Source organism: Carassius auratus, chromosome 50 (genome assembly GCF_003368295.1).
Source record: "Carassius auratus strain Wakin chromosome 50, ASM336829v1, whole genome shotgun sequence".
NCBI classification, from domain to species: domain Eukaryota; kingdom Metazoa; phylum Chordata; class Actinopteri; order Cypriniformes; family Cyprinidae; genus Carassius; species Carassius auratus.
The window spans coordinates 9598534-9625891 of record NC_039292.1 but is presented as its reverse complement, the minus strand read 5'-3'; the positions used below and the strand labels follow the sequence as shown (position 1 = coordinate 9625891).

The window sequence follows — 27358 nt, the reverse complement described above, 5'->3', positions numbered from 1 at the left end:
GAGAGTGAATAGATTTTCTTGATGGGTCAAATACTAGTCTATAGTGTTCTTGTTTTTGATGAAAGTTGATGGTTGATTGATTCTCATGTTGCCCTCTTTTGATTTTTGTCTGCAGGAGGCACTGTCTATCACCTGTCACTTCATATGGTCATTTATCCATCTTTGCTAAAGCTGTTTTCAGTTTAACTTGAAAAGTCTGAAAATCTAACTTGAGGACAGTTAATGATAAACTTGTCTTTGACTAAAATGCACTAATGAGTTGAAGTTCTTACGTGACACAGGCATAACTCATAATTTTCTGTCATCTTCCCAACATCGACAAGTGCAATTTTCGTATAGTTAATTTGAATTATGCCAGATTTTTATTTGAAGGGGTCATGCAATATCAAGTTTTCCTTTCTCTTTGGTGTGTTAGAAGCTGTTCGTGAATAGATAAGATACCTAATGTTGCAAAGACTAAAGTCTCCAACCCAAAGAAATATTCTTTATAAAAGTTAAGACTCGTCCACACCCTTCTAAATGCCTTGTTTAAACACTCCCCCAAATGTTCTCGCAAAGAAAGAAGGTACAACTTTTTTTCCGCCTTGTCGTGGAGACATTGTGTGTTTCGTTGTGAATACGAAGCTACTTTCTTTGGCCGTACCAAAAGAGGACATGACTAGAAATCAGTGGTTAAGTTTTATTTGCAACACTGATCCAGAACAGTTCAACCCAAATATTTAGATGTGAGCAACGCAATGAGGACTGTTTCCTAGGAGAGCAGCCTACAGTGTCGGTGTTCTGACAAATAATGCTGACTCAGCCTATGAAAGTATGCTTTCATATTTAAAGGATTTGCCATTGATTTGAGGATTCAAACACAAGTTTTGAGCAGTGTAGACTAGGGCTTGTTGTTTGTGATTTATCCGATCACAGAGGCAGATATGGTTTTATTTTTACATGGCACGATGCAACGCAATGCGTAAAAAGACAGTATGAGTCATTATAATTAGTAATTATGTCCCTACTGGATGCAACAAATGTTTAGTTTGAAATGGGTTTTATTGTTTTTGCCACATTGTGCCAGGACAACAGCATCACAGTATGTTAACGGTCATAACATTTCCGTCACAGGCTTTAGGTATTCAGCCAATCACAATGCACTGGATAGCTGGCCAATCAGTGTACACCTCGCTTTTCAGAATGTTGAGCTTTGTGAAAATTGATGCTTGTAGAAAGGCGGGGCAAAGAGGAGAAACAATAATGTACATTATGTTGAAAATAATGTTGTTGTTGTTTTTTTTTACTTAAACTGCATAAACAAATTTCATTACACCAAATACACAAAATAATGTAATTCTTTTTAGCAACGTCATTTGACCCCGTTAAATAATGGGGATTCAGATCCACTTCTAACTAACTTCTTTGAGCATGTGTACAGTCTGAAATCATTTTAATATTTTCTTAAAATATGGTTTTAATCATTTTTGTATTTAACATAACAAAGAAATATTATGACACATGTCACTTTGCATCGATTCGTATCATGAAAATCGCTATAAAAATAAACTTGAATTGAATTAATTTAACTCCTGTGTAAGTGACAAATGGCCCTTTTGTTTGGTACTAAAACCCCCTATGATATATGAGCATGCAAGTCTGATAAATCCCCCACATCATTTGTTCTGTGACGGCAATTCATCACCTGTGGGAGTTTAGCGTTGGAATTCCTATTGGATTTTTAGTGAAAGAGAAGATGATGTGACTTAAAGTCAATGAGTTCTGTGAATTTTTTCTTCCCCAAACCCCACCTTCACACTGTAAAACTTCACCTCCTCATTTTCCTCTGTTTTCTTATATTTCAATTCCCCTGGTACATAAAATTTTTTGGGGCAGCCTCTGTTTCTGTATATATATAAAAAAGGTTATTTTTATCTGATATTTAGACTTTGGTTAAAATACACTTCTTTTTTTGCCACGTTTAAAAAGGTTTTCAAGCTAATGATGCACCCACATATCTACTTCATGAAACTGTGACTTCACATTTTTCTTTTCATCTTGTGCATCTCATCTGTATCTTTTATATTTATGTCTTTTCAGTTGACAGTGTAATAAGTCAAATGAAGGCATTTTAAGAGTAAAACACTTGCAATGAAAACAAGTTGTCATTTTCTGTATAAATGTATTTTATCACAAAGTGTCGTACAGGTTTTACTGTTATGATTTATTCTACAAAGCGTAGTCCATCATAAACTTGACATTATTTATTTTACCAATGACACAGCACACAAGTAGTGTTGCTACAAGCCCACAATAAAAAGACTCGCCCGCTGATGCTTTGCGCTCTTAGTAAATAGTCAGGCCCAACCTTTCATGTGCTGTTCTTTGATCCCGCATGAAATAACGATTCTCTTCATGCTTCCCAGTGAAGTGTGACATTTAAACAATAAGTGACTTTTTGGCAATCAATGTCAGATTTCGCAAGAAATGTCTTGGACCACAAACCACACAGAATCCATTTCATAATGATCCAAAGGTGTGAGTCGGTATAAGATTGAGAGAGTTATAAGAAACACAGTCCAGTGTCCACTGCATCACAAACTGTTGCTCTTCTCTCAAATGGAGTTTCTGCATCACTGGCTTTAACCCTTGACCCTCATATTGGTTTAATGTGTGAGGGTAATAGCGCGGACTGCTGATTTCGTAATTTCCTGTAAAGGTGATCACTCCTCCATAACATGCAAATGAACGAACAGAATACTGCAGACACGATCAGGAGCAGCGCAATGATGCCAATTATCAATCCGTCCCTGATCCCATCATCAGTTTTTCCTATTGAAACCTCAGTGGTGCTGACATTTATGCAGTTTTTCAAATATCTGCTTTGCAGGTCCTTAATTTCCACACACACCTCGTACTGCATCAGAGGCTGCAAGTGTGTGAGGTTGAACGTTTTTACATCTGACAACACATGGGCAGTGAACTGCAAGGAGGGCTGCTGTGATGTTGTTGACCACTTAATATTCGACACAAGACTGCCCTTGGGTTGCACCCAAGAAATCCTCACCAAATGTGGCTCAATCCCTTTGACTTGGATTTGCAAGGATTCATTTACCGGCAGTGGGTAGTACCCATTTACAACAACTGAGACAGATCTCATGTCTGCACCTATGAGATTGTGGGCCACACAGGTGTACTGCCCAGCCTCGTTCTCTGTGATGCCGTTAATATCAAACGTTCCCTCAGGATGCAGGTGATACTTCTTGGTAAACATCTGAGGTAAGATCTTCTCGCCTGAAGGTGTGACCCAGTAGATCTCAGGTTCAGGATCGCCGAATGCCCTGCAGTGTAGAGAGACTGAATTCCCAGCACCCAAATTGACCTGATCAGGAAGGCTTTCCGGAGATATTAGTGGTAGGCAGATATCCGCCATTTCACGGAAGTGCACATGCCTGACAAGACGACCTTCAAATTCTGAGGGCCCTGCACATAAGAGGGCATCCGGATCCATGAAGCGAACCTTGGTCTTGTTCATATTGATCCAGCGGATGACACAGTCACAGTAAATGGGGTTGGAGTGCATGCTCACCTCCTGAAGGTTAGGCAAGGATTCCACCATGACATGATGAAGGGCCCGGAGTGCATTGCTATTCAACATTAAGGACTCGAGCTTGGGGAGTTTGGAGAATGCATTTGGATGGATGAAGGAAAGTCGGGGGTTGTTCGTTGCTTCGATTTTGGTCAGCTCTGGTAGGTTGTGCACAGCAAAACTGTCGATTGAAACTAACTCCGGCATGCTGTTAATACCAAGTTCTTTCAAATGGATCATGTCCACAAAGTCACCCCTTTGGATCCTCTCTATGGGATTCTTGTTAAGGTCCAGAAACTTGAGGTTCCGCACTTGTCTGAGAGCAGCTTGAGGTACTTTTGGGAACATATTATCATAAAATGACACGCTTTCCAGCTTATCAAGTCCAAACAGGGCACTGTCAGGGATTTCAGTAAGGTTCATTCTGGTTAGCACAAGACTGCGGAGATTGATCAGGGGCTTGAAATTCATGTCTTGTATTCTGGTGATTGGATTCTCTCCTATCATCAAGATTTCCAGCTGGAAAAGATCCTGGAACCACTCTGTTCTTATGGCCCTCAGCTGGTTTGAATTAAGATGGAGCCTCAAGAGCTTGTTAAGCCCTCGGAAAGCCTCTGCACTGATCAAGGAGAGAAGGTTGTGGTTAACATAGAGCTCCTGTAAGTTTGGGAAGTTTTCAAGGCAGTTATCATGAAGGCTGCTTAGCCAGTTCTCCTCTAGATGCAAAGACAGAAGTTGTGGAAGGTGACCTAGATAGACATCACTCAATGAGGATATGTTGTTTCGAGATAGGTCTACCTCTGTTAAGTTTACCAAATAGTCCAAGGGACTCTCAATCTTTGCGATGCTGTTGGCCTGTGATAGAAGTACTTGTGTGTCTGATGGCAGCCTCTCAGGCAGAGACAGAAGTCCTAGATCATTACAATCCACAGTTGGAGCCGCATTATACATGGACGAGGGAGAGAACCAGGGTCGAATTTCACATTTGCACAGTTTGAGGCACACAGCCCTCCAGTCGGAGGCCTGAACTGAGTTAGTCAGCGCAAGTCCTGCCAGCAAACAGACTGCAAACAACAAATCTTTCATCTTGGTCCTCCTCTCTTCAGCTTGTAATTGGTCCTTATGGGGTCTGGTGTTAGAGGCGTTAAATTCGAAAACACCAAATCATTTGCTATGACAACAGGGTGTATTTCTGCTGATGTCAATTACCCCAAAGCAGCAACTTCGCCTGTTGTGGTCCTTGGCAGAGAGTAGCAACCTTTCAATTTGCCCTGCTTTGGGTTGTCATTCAGGCTGAATATGTGAAGGTCAGCGTATCCTTAAAGGAACAGAAGCAGGGAAAGTGGAAATTTGCAGGGTGAGCTCAGGTTCCTGTGGGGGACGGACCACTTGTCTGCCATCGTTATTATGTTCAGTCAGTCACACGCGTCACTTCCCTTCTGTGGAAAATAAGAGACAGGAGATAGGTAATGAATACGGTGTCACATTAGCCTCAAGAAGAGCCACATTGGCATTTCGGAGCATGACGATATATTAAGGCCATATTTGTGAAGGCATTATTACTTTTTCATGTCATCAAATAATACATTATTGCTGGTTTGACCTGATATGCCTAACCTTCCCACATCTATCGTGTGACCACTGGGACCGCTCTCACATTATATATTTAAATGTCAAAGAGCTTTTATGTGCATGAGGGCAGGTGTAAAGAAAATGTACATACATCACAACATCACATTCTTAGCCTGGGTTTATAGTATCAGTAGTGCTCAGTCATTTTGTAATTGTGAGATAATGAGCTTTATTTGGCGACTGACTGGCCAGACACTTAAATCTGTTGTAACATGCTTTCATTTCTACACTATGATGCGCTGGGGATATAATAATTTACTTGAACCACATTTATATGAAAGCCAATTTAACAACTGTGATTTCTCGTCATACCTAACACATTTCATTTGTGTTTTGCATTTCTTTCAAATCTGTTATTCAAGCATACTAAGTAAGGGCATTGCTAATATTGGTTTTTATTGTCTCATAAATAGACATAAAAGCCAGCTGAATGCACATAGGGGCAATTATTTCACAATGAAGTGCTATCCCAAAGGGCTCAGCAATAACCACTGCATTTTGTCTCTCAGTGGCAGCTGCCCATGGGCACAGTAAGTTAATTAAGACATTTTAAAATGTGTCTCTTAACTCAGACTCTGTGCTTTGTATCTGTTGTATGGTTGACTAAAACTATATTTGAATGCATAACACTGTGAGCAGCTCTCTTGCATTAAATATTTGTTTGTGCAATTGCAGTGGCATGAGCGATTGTTATCCCTCATTCATTAACTTGCTCTTTAACCTTTTATATAAGTGACAAAATCTGATGTGGTCTGTGTTTTCAATTGCATTTAATATAAATCAGTTTTTAATCAAATTGATGGGCCGTCTTATAAATACAGCGCTCTAAGTCTGTCTTGGACAGATTGATTACTCGGTTACAAAATGGATTTGCTGTGCACTGTGAGGTTTGTGATCAGGTTTATGCTTAATGATATTGATTGATAGCCCTAATATAAATATAAAAATGTGGATGCTTACACAAAATCTCAGTGTATCTTTGATACATCTAAGTCCGTATGTTGAAATTATGGTTGGCTTGCAACCTTGAGGACAGACGGCATAAAGCCGCCTGCCAGTGCTAGATGAAGCTGTCAGTATCACTAGGAGCAGGTTTGCAGAAGAACTCCTGTAGGACAGTGTACTTATGTTAGTCCGACTATGGCGCAGAGTCAACACAAGCAGGTGGGAGCATTTTTTTCTCCTTTCTCCTTGTATAGCCATCTGTTTGGTCCTGTAGTCTGCTTTTTGCCAGGATTGTGCAAAGACCACCATTTATTCCAACGACTGTACAAATTATGAGGTTGTAAAATAATTTCAGAAGCTGCTTACTGTCTGATGTATTTTGGTGCTGTTTGATATATATATATATATATATATATATATATTACCCTGAAACTCAACCTTTTTCTTCAGTTCTCCAGCTGTGATCCTTGAAGAGTCTTTAGCCACACAAACTCTCCATCTCACCGTGCATTAGGACGATACAGACACATGTCCTCTTTTGTGGCAGATTCATAACATTTTCTGTTGATTGGAAATTCTTAATTATTGCCCCAATGGTGGAAATGGGATTTTTCACTGCTCTAGCTCTTTTCTCAAAGCCACTTACTAATTTGTGAAGCTCAGTTATCTTTTGCTGCACATGAGAAATATATTATTTGTTTTTTATCATTGTGATGGGTGATTAATTTGGAATTTGCCCTTTGTTTCCCCTCCTATTAATATTGTGAAACAGGAAGCCATGGCTGGATAATTTCATGTTCATAATCACCCTGGAGTGCTCGAAATTGTGAATATGAATTGGAATATATTTCAGATATATTTTACTCATAAGAACTTAAGAAAAAAAAAATTATTTCATTATGATACCCCCCCCCCCCCCCATTTAAATTATTATTCTCCAATGAAAGGTTAGATTTTTTAAATAAAAGTTGAAAAGGATTAACAATTTTTTTATTTTCAAAGCCTTCTTTAATCATACATTATTTACCAAGTACCAACAATTCTGATCACATGAACTGCCATTATCTGCAGAAAACATGCTCTTTGTTGCTATGACAAGCACAACATGGATGCACTGAGCTGAACATAACTGTGAACAAGTAGTGATGCACACACAAGGACACACATCTCCATCTTTCCCGTTTCAGTCTATTTTCTGTTAAGAGTTTTGCTCTAAAGATGCCCACACACACTACTTTGATTTGTTCATGTATGTGTCCTCCTTAGCTAATAGATAGCCCTCAGCTGCGGTTCATGAGTGTTGTGCTCACTTCATTATGTGAAACAGGGATTTAAAATAATAGAGAGTGCTTCTACAGCTGAATGCTGGAAAGGGTCAACAGGTCAAACTATTTCAGTCCAGTTAGCTTGCATCATGGGTTCACACATGCATTACACATGCACAGATGCATAGCATTTTCCAAGATGTATATACTGTAATATAAATGAAACAATATTATGACATGATTTTGTCAGTGATTAATTGTGGTTTATACAACTGTTATTACTGCTTGTCTAATGTGATTCGACTTTCCATTTTATAAAATATGTGTATTGTAAATGTGTGTAACATATTTATTATCTGGGAAATATTTACTTTCTGTTTATTTGACACTGTTCTTTTTCTATGCATCATTAGAGTAATGTAATACTGATTGATCAGTAGAATAAAATAATTGAGATTTCAAATTTTCATGTAATCTTATCTAAAGAAAGCAGACTAAATCTGTAATCATTTAAAATTTAAAATTAAATTTATCAACACTTTTTTTAGTGTGTGTGTGTGTGTGTGTGTGTGTGTTTGTGTACTTGTTTTTCTATTCTGGTGGGGACTTAAACCTGAATACACAAAGACTCATGGGGACTCGTGTCACGGTGGGGACCTAAATTGAGGTCCCCACGGGTAAACTTGCTAATAAATTACACAGAATGAAGTTTCTTGAAAATCTAAAAATGCAGAAAGTTTCCGGTGTAGGGCGATAGAAAATAGGGTCTGTACAGTATAAAAACCATTACCCCTATGGAGAGTCCCCACAAGGATAGCTGACCAGACGTGTGTGTGTGTGTGTGTGTGTGTGTGTGTGTGTGTGTGTGTGTGTGTGTAAACTGTGTTCTGAAGCCAAAGTTGGGAGTAATGTTGGAAATACCTAACAAATACAGAAAAGTGGAGTGATCACCCACAGTGACATTTCCAAAATCCCACCATTTTTTAAACATGAATTATGTGGTGATTGGCTTCCTGTCAAATATGTTGTGTGCATTTAGCACCAAATGCTTTTCTAGGCAAGTTTTCAGTTTGTAGTTTGAAGTGTGTTTTGTCTGAACAGTACCAACAGCAGTTCCACTGTTTGTCTGCATTAATCACAGCTTTTTGTTGACAACCGCTCCTTTCCTGGAGTCAAGAGTCCAACCACTTTACCTGAAATATTTATGGTTTGCCTCTTTTAGAGAAAGTATGCAAGAAACTAACACACATAGACACACACACACACACACACTCTTTTCCATCAACTCATCTAATGCTACAGACACCACATAAAGTGGCCCTGCTGTGCTATGTTTTATTCACAAGGCCGGAATGAGTAGAAATCTTGCCATACTTCGGCAGCGGGACGGCGTCCCTAGCTAAGCGTGTGCGGGGGGGACATCATGAATTGGAGGTGACACCTTGTCACATTACGATGGCGTAACAGACTGCGAAACTTGGTTTGTGTTTAGGAAACGGAGTAGATCTGAGGGGGCTGCTCAGGTTTTGTTTCATACTGCGTAGTGATTGAAAGCAAGAGCGAAATACATGTGAGGTGGGCAGAATACATAAAACCCAGCAGAGGTAGACTCTTTTTGATGGTTAAGTTAATGGATTGAACGTTTAGCCCTTGACCATGTGACCAGGACCACTTCTACTGTAGTTTGGCTGTTTGGCATTTCATTGTTTTGCTCTATTCTGTCCCATTCGCTTCTGTTTTATCTGTACCATTCAATCCTAATACACTTTTCTGCTCTTTTCTAATTTGGTCTATTCTGTTCTGCTATGTCTAATTCTATATCATTCTGATTAGTCACTTGTACTGTTTTCTCTTCAGTGTATTTCTATTCTATTCCTTTTATATTCTGTACTATTAAGTTATAATTTATGTTCTGTTTTACCCTGTTATACTCCGTTTTGCTTTTTCAGTTGTATTCCTCTGTTCTATTTATTCTGTTTTACTATAATATATTCTGTTCTGCTCTTTTGTTTTGTTTTCTCCGCTCTTTATTCTGTTCCATTCTGCTCATGCCATTCTATTTTGTTTTGTTTGCTTTATTCTGCTCTGTTCTATGTGTTCAAAACTGTACAATATAACCAAGTTTACTTCATGAGTTATGAGTCTGACTACATGATTGTGTTTTCCCCAGTCTGCTGTAATACATCAGCATTGTTTCCTATCACACTACATGGTGTCACTTCAAATGCCTGGGGTGAAGTATAATTAGCTAAGATACTATGCTGACACAAGCACCATCAGAGAGTGTGTGTGTGTGTGTGTGTGTGAGTTATATAGTCCTCCAGCTCTCACCTGCTCCGCACTGCTGGTGAACACACCGTACAACAGCAATTAATTACGCTTCAGCACTGCTGACAGAATCCCTATAGATATATATCAGCTATTTCTGTCACATATTCTTCAGCCCTGTCTCAAGACATGTTAGCATTTTTCTTCTGTTGTCCTTATTGATTTCTCTCTCTCATCTCTACTCATCTACACCTTGTTCATACACATGAGGTAGAAGCAAATAACTTAAATCAGTGGTGCTTAGACCAAATACATGTCCCTTTTTGGTTCCTTGTCCTTTTTTATATTGCATTAACCTGTATTATTGCATTTTGATTCCAATCCAAAAACACAAACTTTGTAACAGCATACCAGAAAAGAGGCCAAATGTTTTTTAACATACAACTGTACTACTATAAGATCACTAAGTGTCCTATTCCAGAACTACATGAACTATCGAAGGAAACTCCAGTTCATAGCCGGTTTGTTTTATATTGCTGTATCACAACCTCTTTTACTATCTGACATAGGAAGCGGTATTTAGTTTGTAGATGGCATGTTTTTATATTTTAAGATGACGAATAGCAGAACCGAATGACGTCTGTTAAAATGAGGTGCTATATGAGCTGTGGCGTAAAATATTTTTGTTACATTTCACTGTAGCGATTGAAAACACCTGTGACCATCACAAATTTTATACACAGTGATAAAGCAAGATTTATAAGACCATTTTATGATGGATTATTGTGCATGATCAAATCTAATTGTCCAGAAATAATTCTAAACACTTGTATAAGATAATGTTTAGACATCCAGATGAGTATGTGTAAAAATAATACAGTTTGGCTGAAAGTTGCTGCATAAATCCTGAATTTTCATACTGAAGAATTCATTGTTCAATACTGATAACTTTTACAAAACTACTTTTTTCATAATAATTTTTCATAATCAAACTTGTTACAGAATATACCTTATAATTGTATTACACTAAAATCTAAAAACCCTTGCAGTAACTTTGGGAGTCATATATCAATGATTTCCTCTTGATCACTTTCATCTCATTATTGGCTTCACAGTTATTCTTCTGCTTACCTGTAGAGTCTCTGCGCGAGATTACGACATTTCTTACACTGATGCGCAGAGCTTTTCTAATCCAAAATATGGAAAAGATTAAAACGGATGATTAAAATATATATACAGAAGTGATGCTAAGAGAACCCAGGCACGTTATTAAAATCCTCCATCACACAGGATGCTCATGAGTCATGAGAGAGTGAGAGAGCCGCGCTTACCGGAGAGAATAAGATTCCTTGTTTGAAACGCATAATATATTCCTTTCCTCTCAATCGCGGGATCGAGCTCCAGACTTATTATGGAGATTTTAGATCCAAATGAATTTGAGCTTTATTTGACAGTGTGAGAGATGTCGGTTATCTCTCAAAACGGTTGTTTTGGAAAGGATGCTGAGCGCACCGCGGACTGAGGAGCGGAGAAGCGCGTGTCCTTCCAGCTGTCTGTGCCGCGCTCCTAATGATACACACGCGCTCGTGCGCGCGCGCACCCTCCACCCAGTCTCCCCGGGGACAGGCAAATTTCTGCCTGTCGTTCGTGCGTTTAGTGCAGCTGATTGGTCGAGCAGAGCTGTCAGTCAGGTCAGGGCACCCGAAAGGGGGCGGGGCTACTACATCGCTCGCTTTTACCGTCTGTGCACTTTCATACTCCCACTTTCTCTCCATCTTTGCCTTGTCAACATAATTTCTATTTGTAGTTTTCTGCGCTCTGCCCGTGAAGCTTCAACTGATAAAGATGTGCAATTTCAATATTCAAATGCTGTCGACCAGATCAGAGTAGCTTTTCTCAGATTTTACTTTGGACATTAATTGGTTCAATATATATGTGCACACTTATACTCACTCACACACACATGCACCCTCCAGCTGAAAACCACTGGACTAATTCTGACTATATTTAAACATTGAGACATTTGGATAATAAGAGCTTCCTCATTTTTTATTATTTTTTTCTTGTTTGGCCAACAGTTTTTGCAAGATATAATCAATATTGGAAGTCTTTAGATAAGTCTTTCTTAACACACAGGGCTCTTATATTTACTGCAAAATCCAACTTGACAAATCAGACTATATTCTCCCAGCATGCCATATGTAACACTTGAGATAAACACCGACAACATCCAGGCCTGCAGAGGTAATGAAAATCACAAATCAGGCTGAGCGCCAGGGCTGCTGCAGAAGAGGCGTGTGTGTATGACGGATGGAGCCGGAGCTGGAGCTGTTGGAAGATTTAACATCGCATAGGTTCTGACAGGAAGCTTGAAGTGAACCGTTCATTGCATTTTCTTTTTTTAATCTGAATTTTGTTTTTAAATGAATTTTCATCAAGAGTGGTCTTAGATTTTTGTGACCTCGTCGAACAGTTATATAGTTAAAAACTAGCAATAAAGTAAACTTTATTCAACAAAAGAGGACACAAAATGTCCTACAGATGTCTTGAGATATCTAGAGGAACAGATTCTGTTCTAGTGCCTAGATTTTCAAGACATGATGTTCAGACTGTCACAAAGAAAGCAGGCAGTTTCTCACCAAAGAGCTTCCTCAGCATTTGAGGGACGTTTGGCACCATAGTACACACTTCAGCTGTGAGAAGTCATCTTATAAGAAGCCCTGAGAAAGCAGTCTTACAGAAAGGCAACAAGCAGAAAAGATTGCCGTACATGAAATTCCATAAAGCGTGGAGTGACAACCAGAAACAGAAAGATTCAGAGGCTGTGGCTCGGGCACAGTCAGGGTCACTGTGGGTAATGATGTGGGGATCGGGTCAAAACTGATGGAACAAATACTTCATACACTACAAATGTAACACTTACAAAGACTTGAACTCCAAATAAAAGCTACGTGGGATCAGTTTCACTAACAGAAAGCCTGGAAATATAAGAAAAACTGAGGATTGTCAGGTCTGGAAAAGCCGTGGAAATAATTGTAACTTGAAAAAATCATGAAAAAATATATTATATTCCTTTGCGATAAATCACTTTTTTGTGCCATTTATTAGGATGAAAATTGTTATTGAAAATTAACACTGTTAAAAAAAAACAATTAACATCATTAAAAACCATAACATATTATAGATCACAGATCATATTATCTACACAGTGTTATTTATGTACTTTTCGTTTTTATGAATATTTTTGAATTTGCTTGTATATATATATATATATATATATATATATATATATATATATATATATATATGTGTGTGTGTGTGTGTGTGTGTGTGTGTGTGTGTGTGTATATATATATATATATATATATATATATATATGTATAGTTTTAGTGCTTTTTATTTATATTTATATTCTTTTTAAATGTATTTTTATTTTAATTGTAGTATGTTTATTACTTCAACTTTATTTTATTTCAGTTGGTTGTCAAAACAATATTTCTGTTTTTATTCAGTTTTCTTTCTATTTTTTTTTTTTTTTTTTTTTTGCTAATATTTACCTAATTTTCATATACTATTTATATTTAATTTTATTTTAGCCTTATTTCCATTAACAAAGACCATTTTATATAGTTTTAATATTTTAAAACCTTTCAGTGACTTTATAGGTCATTGCAAATTGATGTAAACTGACTTTTGGAAATATAAGTTCAAATAAAATATATCAAGTATCATTGTGAGACATAAGTTTGCTAGTTAAAAGTCACATTATGAATTTGCCAATATGAGAAATAGTTTTCCGAGTTGTTTTTTTTTTACATCAAGACATTTCATTTCGGCATTTCATAGTCTTTTCTTGACTTACTCCAGCAGATAAGACCCATCTGGTCTCTGAAAACTGTCCCTAATGCCCCATAATCCTCGGAGCTCAGCAGCATCCTCAGATAAACCAGGAACGGTTCTGTCATCAGCATGCAAATGTTGTAGTCGTACCATCTCATATCTGTTCACTCCTTTTGCAGAAGCCTGAAGGACCCTCGGCAGAAGATCATCAAAAGGGTCATTGCGATCGAGGGGGACTTCATCGAGTAACTTTTCTGAAATTAAGTTATGAACAAGGTAGAAATTAAGTTTGATGTGTCCTAAATGGCATCAATATTGATTCTAGAGTTTTAATGGCCGAAAATGTTTTGTTTGCCACTTAAACGTTGCCTGAAAATGGTTTACTCCGACTAACAGGCTTTTGTAGCACCAGACAAACCGCTAGAAGGATCTGTTTTTAGCCAGCTCAGGCTCTGTCCTCTTTAAATGCTTGTATCGCACAAATGCACCATTTAGCCCTAAGTGTCATTAAACATTAATGTCTCATCAAAGCATTCAAGGCCAAAAACATAGCGTCTCAAGGTGATCTCGGGGTACGGTTGAGGGAATCCCAGGCCTGATGATTTCGAAAGTTTGATTTCGAGATGATTCGTATGAAGAGGAAGTTAATTTTGTTCTGTGATGGCCGATGTAGAAAAACAATCATTAAAAATCAGAAATTTCCTTCACGCTCTCGCCCTAAAGCGCTCACAGCCCCGCCTGCAATGGATATGAGCTATTGCTGTGTCAGAAAGTCACTTAAATATAAAACAAAGACTGCAGCAGCTGTGCAAACTTTAATTATTGATCTTAGATTTAGAGAGCGGGCCAAGAGCCAAATACAGGATTGGTGGATTCATGCAGCTGGTCAACTGTAACATAAACAAGGAAAAGTGAAAAACAGCCTGGTGTTTTCCTGCATTGAAAGCAGCCAGAATCCATTACTGTGTTAACGCATAATTGTTTTTCTATTTTTCAGAATGCTGGGATATAAAAACTGTTATGTAAGAGTTCCAGATGGACATCTGTGGATCGAAGGGGACCATCATGGACACAGTTTCGACAGCAACACATTTGTAATTGGTAATCAGTTAGTTGGTGCCTGCTAAAGACAACATCTCGTACTTTGACATGCATTGAGACTTAGGAATGAGCTAACAAACACCCTGGCAACCACCAACAGCACCCTAGAAACACACCGGCTTATATCAAGTTTTAATTAATACTTAATAAATTAATACTTTTCAGCAAGGATGCACTAAATTGAACAAAAGTGATGGTAAAGACATTTATAATGTTTCAAGGGATTTATATTTCTTAAATAAATACCGTTCTTTTTTTTTTGTTTTTGCTTTTTTGTTCCTGAAAAGACATATCATGGTTTGCACAAAAATAGGATCATGTGATACTTAGGGCTGGAGTAATGGCAGCTTTATCGTCACAGAAATTAATAACATTTTAAAATATATTCAAATAGAATGCAAGCGTTGAAAAAAAAAAATGCGGATCAAATAAATGCAGCTTTGATGAGCTTCTTTCTAAAACATTACAAATCTTACAGACCCCAAATGTTTTAACTGTAGTGTAAATGCATTAAAAAAATTCTTTCAAAAATTGATTTAGTTGCTGACTATAGCAGGTAAACTATATTTTATTTTTCAATTTCAGAATAAAATACCATAATACTAGTCAACTACAGTACAAAACAAGTATTCAGCTAGTCATTTTCTCAGGCATGTCTCTAGATGTTATACATTTGTCTGATCCCACAGGTGTCCGATGGAAACTCTGTTTCAGGCTGCAGTTTCTGTTTTTTTGCTATTTTTTTATATATGTGGTTATAAAAAATTCAACAAACACCGAAAAAGATTGCCGCTTTCTAGGGACTTTGTTAACAGCCTTGATGTGCTCGAATGCCCCCGCCTGTAATGTATAGAGATTGAGGTATTATTGGCTCTTTGAAGAAGTTTCTCAGATACATTATTAAACAGAGCAGTGATTCTTTCTCCCATCTCAGCTCAGACTGTGACATGACTCGCTGCAATCATTCACAATACGTCAAGATCTTTCGCTCAGATTCGTCCTTGAAATGTTGACATGTTGGGATTTGCTTCCTTGGATTGAGAAAGAAAAACAAATCATCCTGTCCATTTAGTCACTGAGTCAGCACGACTCTGTTGCGATCCTTCAGTTTTGATGGTTTTGCACCAGCTGATGTTTTCGAGCGTTTGTCCTCAGGTGGATTTTTAATGATGCTTCCTTTCAGAAAGCAAATGAATGTTTTTCTCACTGAACCGCATACTTCCTAACCTAAATCTCTTTTTTTATTGTTTCACATCCATTACCCAAAACGCTTTTGGTTTTCCCTAGAGACCAGGCCAGAACATATTAGTGTGAGATACATTTGGTGGAAAACCATCAGGTTATATATCACTAAGCAAATATTCTTGCTGGATGTTTCAGGCAATTGCTTTCACTTTTGTCAGTACAGACTGCACCGTTACCTTGACTTGATATATTATGCAGCAAGATGTGTATGGAGTTTTTTTTCACTTAATGTCCTTTTCAAGGCAACATTTAAATCTTTCAGAGAATCTAGATTGATATTTAATGCTACGACGGCTTCTAATGTTGTTGTTCAAAATATTTCTACTCTAAAATACTGACAAGCCTCCAGCATTTCACCAACCACTGATTGAAAGTCAGGTCACAAAACCCTGACTGTCTGAGAACTGTTTATTCTGCCCACAAAACAGTGCAAAATGTCACACGGATTCGACTCAGACATCCAATTTATAGCCTTAAAGGGATAGTTCAGCCCAAAATAAAAACTCTGTCATCATTTAACTTTAAATGTTCCAAACCTGTGGAGACAAACCTATAAAATGTCTTTGTTTTAGACATCGACTTTCATTTTATTGACAAAAAAGCCTTCTTTTGTGTTCCACAGATGGTCATACAGGTATAGATATATATATATATATATATATATATATATATATATATATATATATATATATCTACATGTATTTGTAAACATTTCTCATAACTAAAACTAAATATCCTAAAACATAAAGAAGTCTATATATTAAAAAATACAACAATTTGACAAAATTTACAATGAAAACATCAAATATAAAGATAACATCAAAGTGAATACTATAATAGTATATTAGTGATATTAAATGGACCCGGTAAGGTTTTTCTAAGAGCTCCTCTATACTATTTCAGACTCATATTGTGGTCTTGTCATGCTGTTAAACCCAAAGATTTGTGAAGTCTATCGTCCTCTGCAGGTGAGTACCTTTCAAATCCCTCCAAACCTCGCAGGTATTTACAATACCCTCCAAATCAAGGTTTTTGGAGTTTGTTGGAATCTCTCCCATGTCCTTCTGGCCATAAAAAGCAATGAGGTCCTCTTCTAGCTAGAGATATACTGCCTTCTATTCACTAGATGAGAAGAGCATGTAATTCTTGTCCCAGCTGCTCTTTGTTAAACGTGTTATCTATCAAAAGCTACTTGCTCCTTAAGAAATAGACCATTTTGTTTGACTTTATAGAGCTTTTCATGGTAGTATGATTCGATCTTCACAGGTTTCTCTGGGTCGGTCGGGCGTCTCATATCATCTGGCCGCCCGGTCGGTGGCAGCAGATCGATCCGTCTGTCTCTCCAGAACGAAGACCGCTGTTCAACTGGGCTGGAGCAACAGAGGATGGTTACAATGACTGAAATGAAGGACAGTTATACAGCCATGTCAACCCTCGTGTACAGTAAATGTAAATCACATGCACTATATGATCAATATGCAATATATATATTGCTCAAACTATGTGGGCCAAATACAAGCCCAAGAAAGTCTTTACAATTTTTAGCCACAGTTAAGGTGGAGACTGTCAGTTTGTACATATTCTTGATCCTTTTGTCAGTTCGATGTCAACTCAAAGATCAGATGTCACAGAGAAAAAGGCAAACTCCATTATATTCAAGGTCAGTGGTATATGAATATAGACCAATCAGGCATTGACGACTTCATCACGGCACCTGTTAGACAGCAAGTAAACATTTTGTCCTCAAAGTCGATGTGTTAGAAGCAGGAAAAATGGGCAAGCATAAGGATTTGAAGTAAATTTGAGGATAGCCAAATTATGATGGCTAGACGACTGGGTCAGAGCATCTCCAAAACTGCAGCTCTTTTGGGGAGTTCCCAGTCTGCAGTGGTCAGTATCTATCAAATGGAGGGTTCAGACTTTATATGGCAGCTATTTTCAACTTCCATTTCATGCCAATACATTTACTAAGCCAAATTAAGCTTTTGCTTATGTTCTTCTCAATGTCATTTCTGGCATATAAACCTGTTCTGTGCTGCAGATGAAGTTTTTCTTATGCACAAATGGCTGCAGTTTTATATTGATCTCATGCTGCCTAAGACAGAGTTGCGCTTCAATGCTATAGCTATGAATTTTCCGATTGCTCTAAGACAGGCTTGCTCAAGGGGGTCGAACAACATGCAAGACTAAACGCGAAAGGATTTAACGTGAGTGGCCACAGGTCAATATGGATATTCACACAAGGCTGTGATGAGTTCAATGGATGTCAAACATAAATCAACACAGACAGCCCTAGGGCTAACATACGCCGGGGAGTAGCCACAAATCTTAGAATACTGCAGGAGATAATGAATCCTTTCGCGTTTAGTGTTGCATGATGTTCGACCCCCTTGAGTAAGCCTGTCTTAGAGCAATCGGAAAATTCATAGCTATAGCATTTAAGCGCAAATCTATCCGCAGCCAAGCAGGGCTTGAAGATCCTTTATTTGAAACAGTGCACATGTGTGAACAACAGAAACGTGTTTTTCACATCTGACACGTCATTCGCTTCCCATTCGGAGTCAATATGATGTTTTGCATTGGTGACCAAGCATGATTTCGATATCAAGCTTTTAATCTTCTACAGAAGGACATGGGGAATTAGCATGTCATAGCAGCCTATTTAAGTTCCCAAAAAGCTTTTCAGAGAGGAAGCAATTTCTCATTGAACATGACAACTGCATTACATAGGCTACCCACAAGAGGAAATTGAAGCCCCAAATTGAATTTACCTTACAGAGTCAAAAGGATTTAATATCTGGTCTTAATGCAGTAGGGATCATTTGGTGTCGTTTTCAAGCAAATATTTGATGTTATGAAGTTGTGTTTAAGAGTTGTCTGGAATGCTTTGAGATCAGAAGGAATCTAAAGGATCTAAAAGAAAAAAAATATATATGAAGATTTGTCTTACAATTAAGGTAGTAGTAGTAGTCCCTTTTCACTTTCATTATATAAAAAAGAACAACTTGTTCACTTTTAACAAAACAAAAAAATCTAAACACAAGGGTGAGAAAATAAAGATTTTTTTTATTTTGGGGTGAATGGTCCCTTTAAATCCCCATTTCGTAGACATTGAATTTTGTTATGCCATATGTTCATGTTAGAACATATCTGTCACCAAAATATGCCCAAACATAGACAAAGCCACAAAGCTCAGTTATACGTGTGGAACAGGGACACAGTACTCCAGGGAATATTTTTAATATTTTCTGTGCATCTGTGCTTGGCAGTGGAATATAAAGGACTCTTTCTTTACCTTAATTTGAAATATTCATAAATAGTCAATGCATAAAGTTGTGCCAGATTGCAGGAACAAAATATGCAATGGCCAGATAAGGACAATATTTTAATTTCCAAGTAAGAGAATGAACTTCATTTTTTAATTTTCATCAAAACAATTACATTGAATCTATAGTTAGAATAGATCAACGTAAATAGTTTAGTGGTTTTACCTGAGGTTACTATGATTCTATAAAACTCTTCTGTAATATTATATTGTAAATGCTACATACAGTATAAACTATTTTTACTATGCGAGAACTGTGGTCAGTCTTCATAATGGATCAGCAGAGTGTTCCAGGCATGTGTGTTGTCTGAAACACCTTGTGCGTCCTCATAAAAAGGCACAGGATTGCTTTTTCCAGCTCTCTATTCACTCATGTGGTAGCAACAGTCTGCAGAATCAGACTGACCCAATTAAAACGGCATCCTCGGCTCAGGGCCTGAAGGCAGCTTGCAGTTGTGTGGTTTCACTAAGCAACGTGGAGCAAAGAAGCTGCTTTATTATTACCTGGCTGCTAACATCCCCTTGAAGGGTTAGTTTACCCAAAAATGAAAATTCTGTCATTAATAACTCACCCTCATGTCGTTCGAAACATGTAGGACCTTTGTTCATCTTTGGAACACAAATTACGATTATTTTACTGATCTCCTTACTTTATTTCTGGACCTTGATCACTGTAATTACATTGCAGTCTATGGGATGGTCTGAGAGCTCTCAGAATTCATCAGAAATATCTTCATGTGTGTTCTGAAGATGAACGGTGGTCTTACGGGTTTAGAATGACATTAGGGGTGAGTAATTTTTGTGTGAAGTAACTCTTCAAGGCCTCAGTAATGGCAGCCACAACAGGACATTTGCAAAGGGTAATAATCTCATTAACTGATTCGGCATGGATGTGGCTTTTTGTGCGCAATGCACCCTGCACCTTCTTGGCTGGACCCTAAATGGTATTTTAGGAAACAATTGTAACAGTATATTGGAAATGGGTGGATTCTGGTGGTTATCTCAGGTGTAGCATCAACCTGAGAGAAATCTGAAAAGTTTCTTTCATCCTGAGGGTGAGAATCTTATGTATGGAAAAAAACAAATATTGCTTTTACAGAGGCATAGAAACTCTGAAAGCAAAGTAGTGGGATGATGATTTATGTATATTCTTTTAATGGCAGATTCATCTTTAGAGACTCGCTAAGGAGCATTTTGCTAGCAATGTCACCTAACAGAAGCTCAACAACTCAAAATAGTGAAACAGTGCCATCTTGAGGCTGAATATTATTCATATCTCTCTTTTTCTTTTTCTTTTATCTCACTCTAATTCTGTTGTTTTCTTATTTTTTTCAGAAGGGAAATTAAATTAAAAAGATGGTAGACCTGCTAACAGGTAGACATACCATCTAAAAGGCATAATAGTTAACGCAAAAATGAAGATTGGGAAATAATGCTGTATGCCCTACTTTATTTTTTTAGAACCGGAATGAAGCTTTTTTAAAAAGACACTGAAGTGTCACAGAATGGTCCTAAGCGATACGTGTCTCAGTAAAAGTGTTCTGTATGTATGCAGTAAAGTTTAGTAAAAAACAAACCGAAATTTAATGTATTATTTATTCTGAGCTTGGCCTTTAGTTTGCACGGCTGCGCGTTCATGAGAAATCAAGATGAATTCCAAATAAATAAGTAAATAAATAAATGTGTATACATATCTGGCCATTTGTAAGGCACTATTATTCGTAAATTTTCTTTTGTAACGATATACAATAAAACTGAATTTTAACTGAATGTTTAATTCGCCTGACTGTTTATTGCCTGTCCTCCAGTCCGATGGATGGCGCTGTGCGCACTTCAACTTGGTCAAGAGAAGTTGTTTTGAAAACGTCAGTGTTCAAACCATAGACAGTAAAAGAAACACACAGTCCGGAAAGGGGACATCGGCTTTAATCAAGCCCCTCTGAATAGAAGGCCAGTCGGGGTTGATTCATCATCGGTAAGCTTTTCCATCAATGTGTGGGTTTTTTTGTCGTCGTTTTTTCTTCGTAAACGCATAAAGCACTCCGGTCTGTGTATGCTAACGTTAGTTTTGCGCTAGTAATGAACAGCTCCTTCATTTTAAGAACGTGTCAGGATGGGACAGTCCGGATTAAACATGTATAAATAAAACAACTGTTATTTTATTAGTGAGGCCGCACATCTCCGTGTCTTACATGTTAAGTACGCCTTGGTGGGTAGTTAAATAAATACACTTATTGTAACTAAAACAGTTTAAATTGCATTTTGAACAAATCGATCATTGCAGTATGTTAAGATGTAAAAATGAATGATTTAATGTTTAACTTATATTAAACTGAGTTTTAGCCTTTTGCGAATATGCATGTCATCTCATAACTCACGCTACTGTTTGATAAATATAATGTATTTTATATTAATACAACTTGCAGACAGTATCAACTTAACATCCACTAAAAAAACTGGATTAAAAAGTGTATATTATTTTTAAATATATTAATTAATGAAATGTGTTAATTATATAATGTATTAATTATGAATGTATTTATATTATTGTTTTTAATGTAATATTACATTATTATTATGAATTTCCCTCTTTTGCTTTAATAGTAGCATGAACTCCTCTAGATGAAATCAACTGACTTAATGTAAATTGAACTTACACTTCAGATGATAATTGTTTTGTCTATTTCAGATCAGCTTATTGCTGTGCCCTTAGGCCAGCGTTTCAAATGAACATGTCTCTTGCTCAAAGAGTCCTCCTGACATGGATCTTCACACTTATATTCCTTATAATGCTGGTCCTGAAGTTGGATGGGAAGATCATCTGGAACTGGTTCCTCATTTTCCTTCCTGTCTGGACCTTTGATCTTATTCTCCTCCTCATGCTCATTGTCAAAATGGCAGGCCGCTGCAAGCCGGGGTTCGACCCTCGCAACGGGGCGGAGAACTTGAAGAAGCGCGTGTGGTACCTCGTGGCCATGCTGCTTAAACTGACATTTTGTCTGACGCTCTGTGCCAAATTAGAGGGCCTAATTGAAATCTTGGTAAGCTCGGTTTGCGTCCCTCTGTGGGCACTGCTCATCGGAGCTATGGTGGAGATGGGCTACAACGTTTTCCACTTCAGAAGAGACTGAACATATGAACAGCGTTCTTTGAAAGCCAGCAGAAGTCTTTACTGTATTCTTCAGGAATAAAATCATCTTGAAAGTAGATGCAATTCATAAACAAGGGAATATACAACAGACAATAAGAATGTACAGCTCTTTATCAGGAATTGCTTGTTTCTTTCAGGCTCAAGAGTGACTATGCTGAATAGCCTACGGTTCACGTTCAAGATGCAGGGAGGGTTATCAATTTTGGCTCAGTGGTGAATTTCCACTCAGGTGACAAAAATTATTGATTGTGAATGTTGCTCAGAATATTTATTGCATTTAAGTGAAACACTGAGATTATTAGTGGCATCCCATAAAGAACATTTTAAAAATAACCGTTAATGTGCTGCATACACACTGTTTGTTCAACCGGTACTGTAACACAACATGGATTGCTAATGGAAACGACATATGTTCTACAATAATGGTGTATATTTATAAATCTGTGTTTCTTTATCAAACACTTATGTTTTGCATTGCAGAACTTGCGTAATACATGTTTATGAAATGTAATTAATATTTTCTCTTCTATCGAGTGTGTAAATAATATTAAAAATTATAACAACATCCTTGTAATTTAAAGATGAATATTTATTTTCTTTGACAATTGTGTTCAGTAAGTGTGCAGTATTTTTTTTTCAAGTTCTGACACCACACTTAGATTTTCTATTAATAAAGCAGTAAACACGAGTAGCAATGAACTAAAGGCACTTGCCTTTTTTTCTACCATTTAACTTTAAAAAAATAAATAAAAAGGCTTAATTTTGGTTGGTACGTTTTAGAAATGGTGGGTAAGTATTAGATAGTGTAGTTCTTCGGTCTAATTATCATTTTAACAGTCTTAAAAGATTGTCTGGCATTGGTTGGGTAATATTCCATTGTAATGTTGTGCCATGTACCCCAAAATATCCCATTACGTACCCCTTTATACTATTGATAATATCTCCCATTTAGGTTAGCAGACATGCGTGCATCAAACCACCAGCCTGAGCTGTTATAGGCCCCGCAGTTTCCAGAGGGATACTGGTCATTGTCTCTGTCCGGAGTAGTAAAAAGCTTCTGGTCGTGATTGTATGTCTTACTAAACTGCATGGCATACCAGCTGTACCAGAGTAACTACCAAGGCGGTATTGTTGGCTTTCATTGGCCACATGGAAGTGGTCACAATGGGCGTATTCTCTGATACCCTCAAAGTCTTCAATTTCTGTTCGCAATGACATGTTCTTCACCTTTGTCAGCAAGTGAATCTTGTCGTTGCCAAGCCAAAACTCCCCTATTAGTTTACCAAATCCATTCTTGTACTCATCCCAGGTGCGATTGAAACTCGTGCAGCCATCAAAGGTGTAAATTAAAAGTAAATACTCCTTTAACTTGTTTCTTAAAAATTAATATTGACATGGGTTGTGAAAGAAAATTCCTCACCTCTTCCAGAGTCCACTGGGGGCCTGGTCTGAGTTGTAGACTGCTGGGTTGACATATTGTTACAATCACTGTCGCAGGTGCTGTGGATGTTGTCCTCTACTTGCTCTTTTTCTGTTACCTCATCCCTTAATGCATGTGATTTCAACCCCTCGGCGGCATCCTCGGGCTGAGTGAGAAAAGCTCTGAGCCTTTAATTTCTTTAACATTTGTAAGTGATTACAAAACAACTGGAATTGTGTACCTCTCTCCATTGTAACCTTGGGTAATGTCTGCACTGTTTGGGTTAGATAATATCTCCCCAGAGTTTTCTTCCACTCTGTCTTTATTAAACTGAATAAATTCCGGTTTTCTCTTGTTGTCCAGTATTTTCAAAGCTAATGGATGTTTCCCAACTGACGTTTTTAACCATTTCAACATGTTTGTCACTTTGAGAATATTTTTTGTGCTGTCTTTATGGTCTGTGTCCATAAAAGAAACTGTCGAGGTGGTGACTAGTGTTGTTCCTGGTTCCTTAGATAACTCTTTCTTTAAGGTTGGTGCAGTCCTTTCTTCCCACCAGTCGGTGAATTTGAGGCTCCACTTTGCAGAGTGTTGGGATCCTCTGCACTCCCAATATTTGTGATCAACTCAGGCTCACTGTTGTCTCTTACTTGATTCTTTCTTTGTTGAACCTTTTCCAAATCTTGTACATCACCTCAATTTTGAGACTGATGTGATTTTGTTTATGATTTTGACTCTGTACTGTTGTTTTTTTAACCATTTATTGTCCAATACATTTGACCTCATCACCTGCGGAATGTGTTTGATTTCTTCTGTTTGTACTTGTTCTGTTGCACCAGTGGGACTGGAGAACCGAGTCACCGTACTTGCCTTTGTCTTGAAGCCTCTGGTTCTGTTTGGCTGACTTCAAAAGTTTGGCTTTCTTATAGCTTGGTCTGCCAGTATTGCTGTTTCTGGGATGGACAGCTTAGAATGTAGCCCAACACTTCTGTTTGCTGACATGTTGTCCACCACATTAGATTGTCTTAGGTTGTTGACTCGAGATGAAATCACAGTTGTTGGATGTCTAATGGGGTGTCTGTTGGGGTTTGGCATCACATACCTTACGTTGTCTTGAGTTACTTCACGTATCTTGCTGATGTTTTTCTTGCTGTCCTGAGACAGTCCTGAGACAGTTGCAGCTTTGAGTGGAGTTATTGAAATTCTTTTTCGTCCCCTGGCCTACTACAAGTGATTGAACCCTACTGGATGTACTCTCTGTTCTAGCAGTCGATTTACTCTTTACAGTTGGGACAAAGGTGGGCTTCACCAGATCTTTCTTTATAATAATGGCTTTACTGTGGCTTGGTAAGTCCTCCTTCATAGTCCCTGCACTCAGTGAGTTAAACCCGATATGCTCATTTGCCCCTTCACTGAACATCCTTGGCTGCATCTGATCTTTAAGACCAGGAGACAGTGTCCATTCATTAAAAGTGCTGTCGGCCCTGTCCAAAATTGTGGAATCAATTTTTCTGTTATTAGTTTTCATGATTGGATTTAGATATTTTTCATTTTCCGCCTGTCTTCCTAGGAAAGTCAAGTATTCTCTATCCACATTGGATCTAATCTCTGCCTCACTGCTAATAACTACCAGACTTTCAGTTAGTCCCACATACTGCTTTTCCTCTTTAAACATGTTTGGCTCTATCCCTTGGTTCATAACACTAGAGATTGGCTTATTTGTGGCTATGTGACTCTTATCACCTTGGTTTTCTTTCCTCAGATTTGCTGTAAGTCTTGTCATCCTAGTATTGTTTACTTCACTCAAATTGTCCTGCGTAACTTTAGTTACTTGGCTTGCATCTTTCAAGCCATGTCCATCATCTGATCTGGGACCAGAATCCCTACTGATGTCTGGTTTGTTTTGGTCATCTGTTGACAGGGTTGGTCCACTGATGGGCCCAGGTTTGCTATAAGAGGACTTGTTTCCTTGACCCGCATAATGCCACTCCTTGATGTGGAAAATCCAGCCTCTTCTGGTCCAGTCTTGACCATCATGTCCCTGGCTTGTGGATTGGTATTTCCCACCAAAACTCTCCTATCATTGAAAGCACTGTCAGGCTTCAAATCAGTTTGTCTGTTATTAGTTTATTTTATTGGATTTAGATATTTTTCATTTTCCATCTGTCTTTCTGGGAAGGTCAAGTCCTCTATATTCAAATTAGATCTAGTCTCTTCCTCACTACTAATAACAGCTAGACTTTCACTCCGTCCCATGTGCTGTTTTTCTTCTTTAACCGTGTTCGGCTCTTCAGCTATGTTCATAACACTTGCTGGGGAAAATCCAGCCCTGTCCCCAGTTTGTGGATTGTGGATCCTTCCCAAAGCAAGGTTCTCCAGTCTGTCTTTATTGTTAACCTTGACAGCTCCACTGTTTATGTTTATGTAGGAATAGGATCCCTTTGTTCCCAGCTGATGTGCTTAAATCCATTATCCTAGCATTAGCATCCCTTGAAATGCTGCTTAATCCATTCACATCAGGCACATCCTGCACTCTTCTTCTCGCTGCAAGGGTGCCACTGATGTTTTTTCATGTCCATCTCTGAGAATATTTAGCTGTCACTTGTTTCCCATGGGTTGAGGATTGTATGGTGTCCTTTTTTTCTAGGGAGAGATGTTTGCTTAGACTTCAGTTTCCTCTCTGTCTCCTCAGGTGTAGGCGGGAGCACAAGTTTGACCTTAGATATGTCCCCGGTTGTCTCGTCAAGTGAGGGATTAAATATTTTTACTTCACTGCTCATCTCGGACCTCTGATCTGTGGAACTATGATTTATATTAATCCTTGGGTCAATGTTCCATTCCTGACTTTCCAAAATGGAATGATTGAGCCTCTTCACACCATCCTTGACAGTTCCCTCACTTTCTGATGTGTCTCCTTGTGGGAAGGTTGAAGTTAAGATCCAGATTACTTTTTCTCCTCTATGACTCTGCATCTCCTTGATGCTGATGTTATGCCTTGTATTTTAATGTCTCGTTTCCTTATCCTCGATGTGTTCTTTCTGTCCACCAATCTCCATACTATGTCTGTCCTTACATTCTTGACAGTCCCTCCTTAGCCGGTTCACCATTGTCCTTTAGAGTCTCCAGCTCCTTGGCCATTTTCTCCAGCTCCCTAAAAAGCCTGGGAAGCTGGATGGAGTGAGGAGGGAGGGTGAGTTGATAAGGGCACACATTTTCCTCATCCCTGCAGTGCACCAGGGGCTTCAGCGTTACCCATGAAGCAGCGTCCTCAGAGGTCTCTGAGAAGATGTGACACACAGAAAATGCTAACAGGCTTGCCCATATGTAAAACACAGCAAGCCACATTGTGTCCTGTATGGCGAGCAGGTTTGTTCAATATGTCTAAGAGTGTGTGAGAGAGAAGGATCAGGAGAGACCACCTCCCTTTATAGAAGAATGAGAGCTCAGAGAGGGGTGATGCTCTGTGATGACTCTCAACAGAATGTAACAGCCTTCTAGCATAACAGTCCGCACAGAACATAGTCAACATATCAATAATAATAATCTCATGACTGTGCTTCCTTTGCTCATTATTAATGTAATGATTATTGCCAACACT

At 38.2% G+C, this 27358-nt stretch overlaps 3 protein-coding genes across 5 annotated transcripts in view; 2 read left to right on the top strand and 1 right to left on the bottom strand.

The window, feature by feature from the left end:
* LOC113066925 (mitochondrial inner membrane protease subunit 2-like) overlaps positions 1–16432 on the top strand; it is a 64159-nt gene extending 47727 nt beyond the window's left edge. Inside the window, exons 4-5 of one of the 2 annotated variants that reach the window (XM_026239061.1) lie at positions 13698–13794; positions 14516–14625. In XM_026239061.1, coding sequence (XP_026094846.1) covers positions 13698–13767 — 70 coding nt within the window. In that variant the 3' untranslated portion in view covers positions 13768–13794; positions 14516–14625. Of the gene's footprint in view, positions 1–13697; positions 13795–14515 lie in introns of both variants that reach the window. The other variant, XM_026239060.1, reaches the window with a different exon arrangement.
* LOC113066923 (leucine-rich repeat neuronal protein 3-like) lies at positions 1843–11323 on the bottom strand. Its single transcript, XM_026239058.1, has 2 exons — positions 11010–11323; positions 1843–5007 (listed from the first exon to the last, which is right to left on the bottom strand). The coding sequence occupies exon 2, from the start codon at positions 4652–4654 to the stop codon at positions 2636–2638; it is 2019 nt and encodes a 672-aa protein (XP_026094843.1). The 5' UTR covers positions 4655–5007; positions 11010–11323; the 3' UTR covers positions 1843–2635.
* A 4568-nt stretch (positions 16433–21000) lies between the features above and the next one.
* Positions 21001–22880, top strand: LOC113066924 (transmembrane protein 60-like). Of its 2 annotated transcripts, XR_003279234.1 has the most exons (3): positions 21001–21164; positions 21879–22393; positions 22478–22880. XR_003279234.1 is itself a non-coding variant. In XM_026239059.1 (2 exons), exon 2 carries the CDS (start codon positions 21916–21918, stop codon positions 22318–22320), a length of 405 nt encoding a protein of 134 aa, XP_026094844.1. In that variant the 5' UTR covers positions 21002–21164; positions 21879–21915; the 3' UTR covers positions 22321–22880. The 2 variants fall into 2 exon arrangements, 1 of the variants encoding a protein (XP_026094844.1); XM_026239059.1 differs by having other exon boundaries at positions 21002–21164; positions 21879–22880.
* The last annotated feature ends 4478 nt before the right edge of the window (positions 22881–27358 follow it).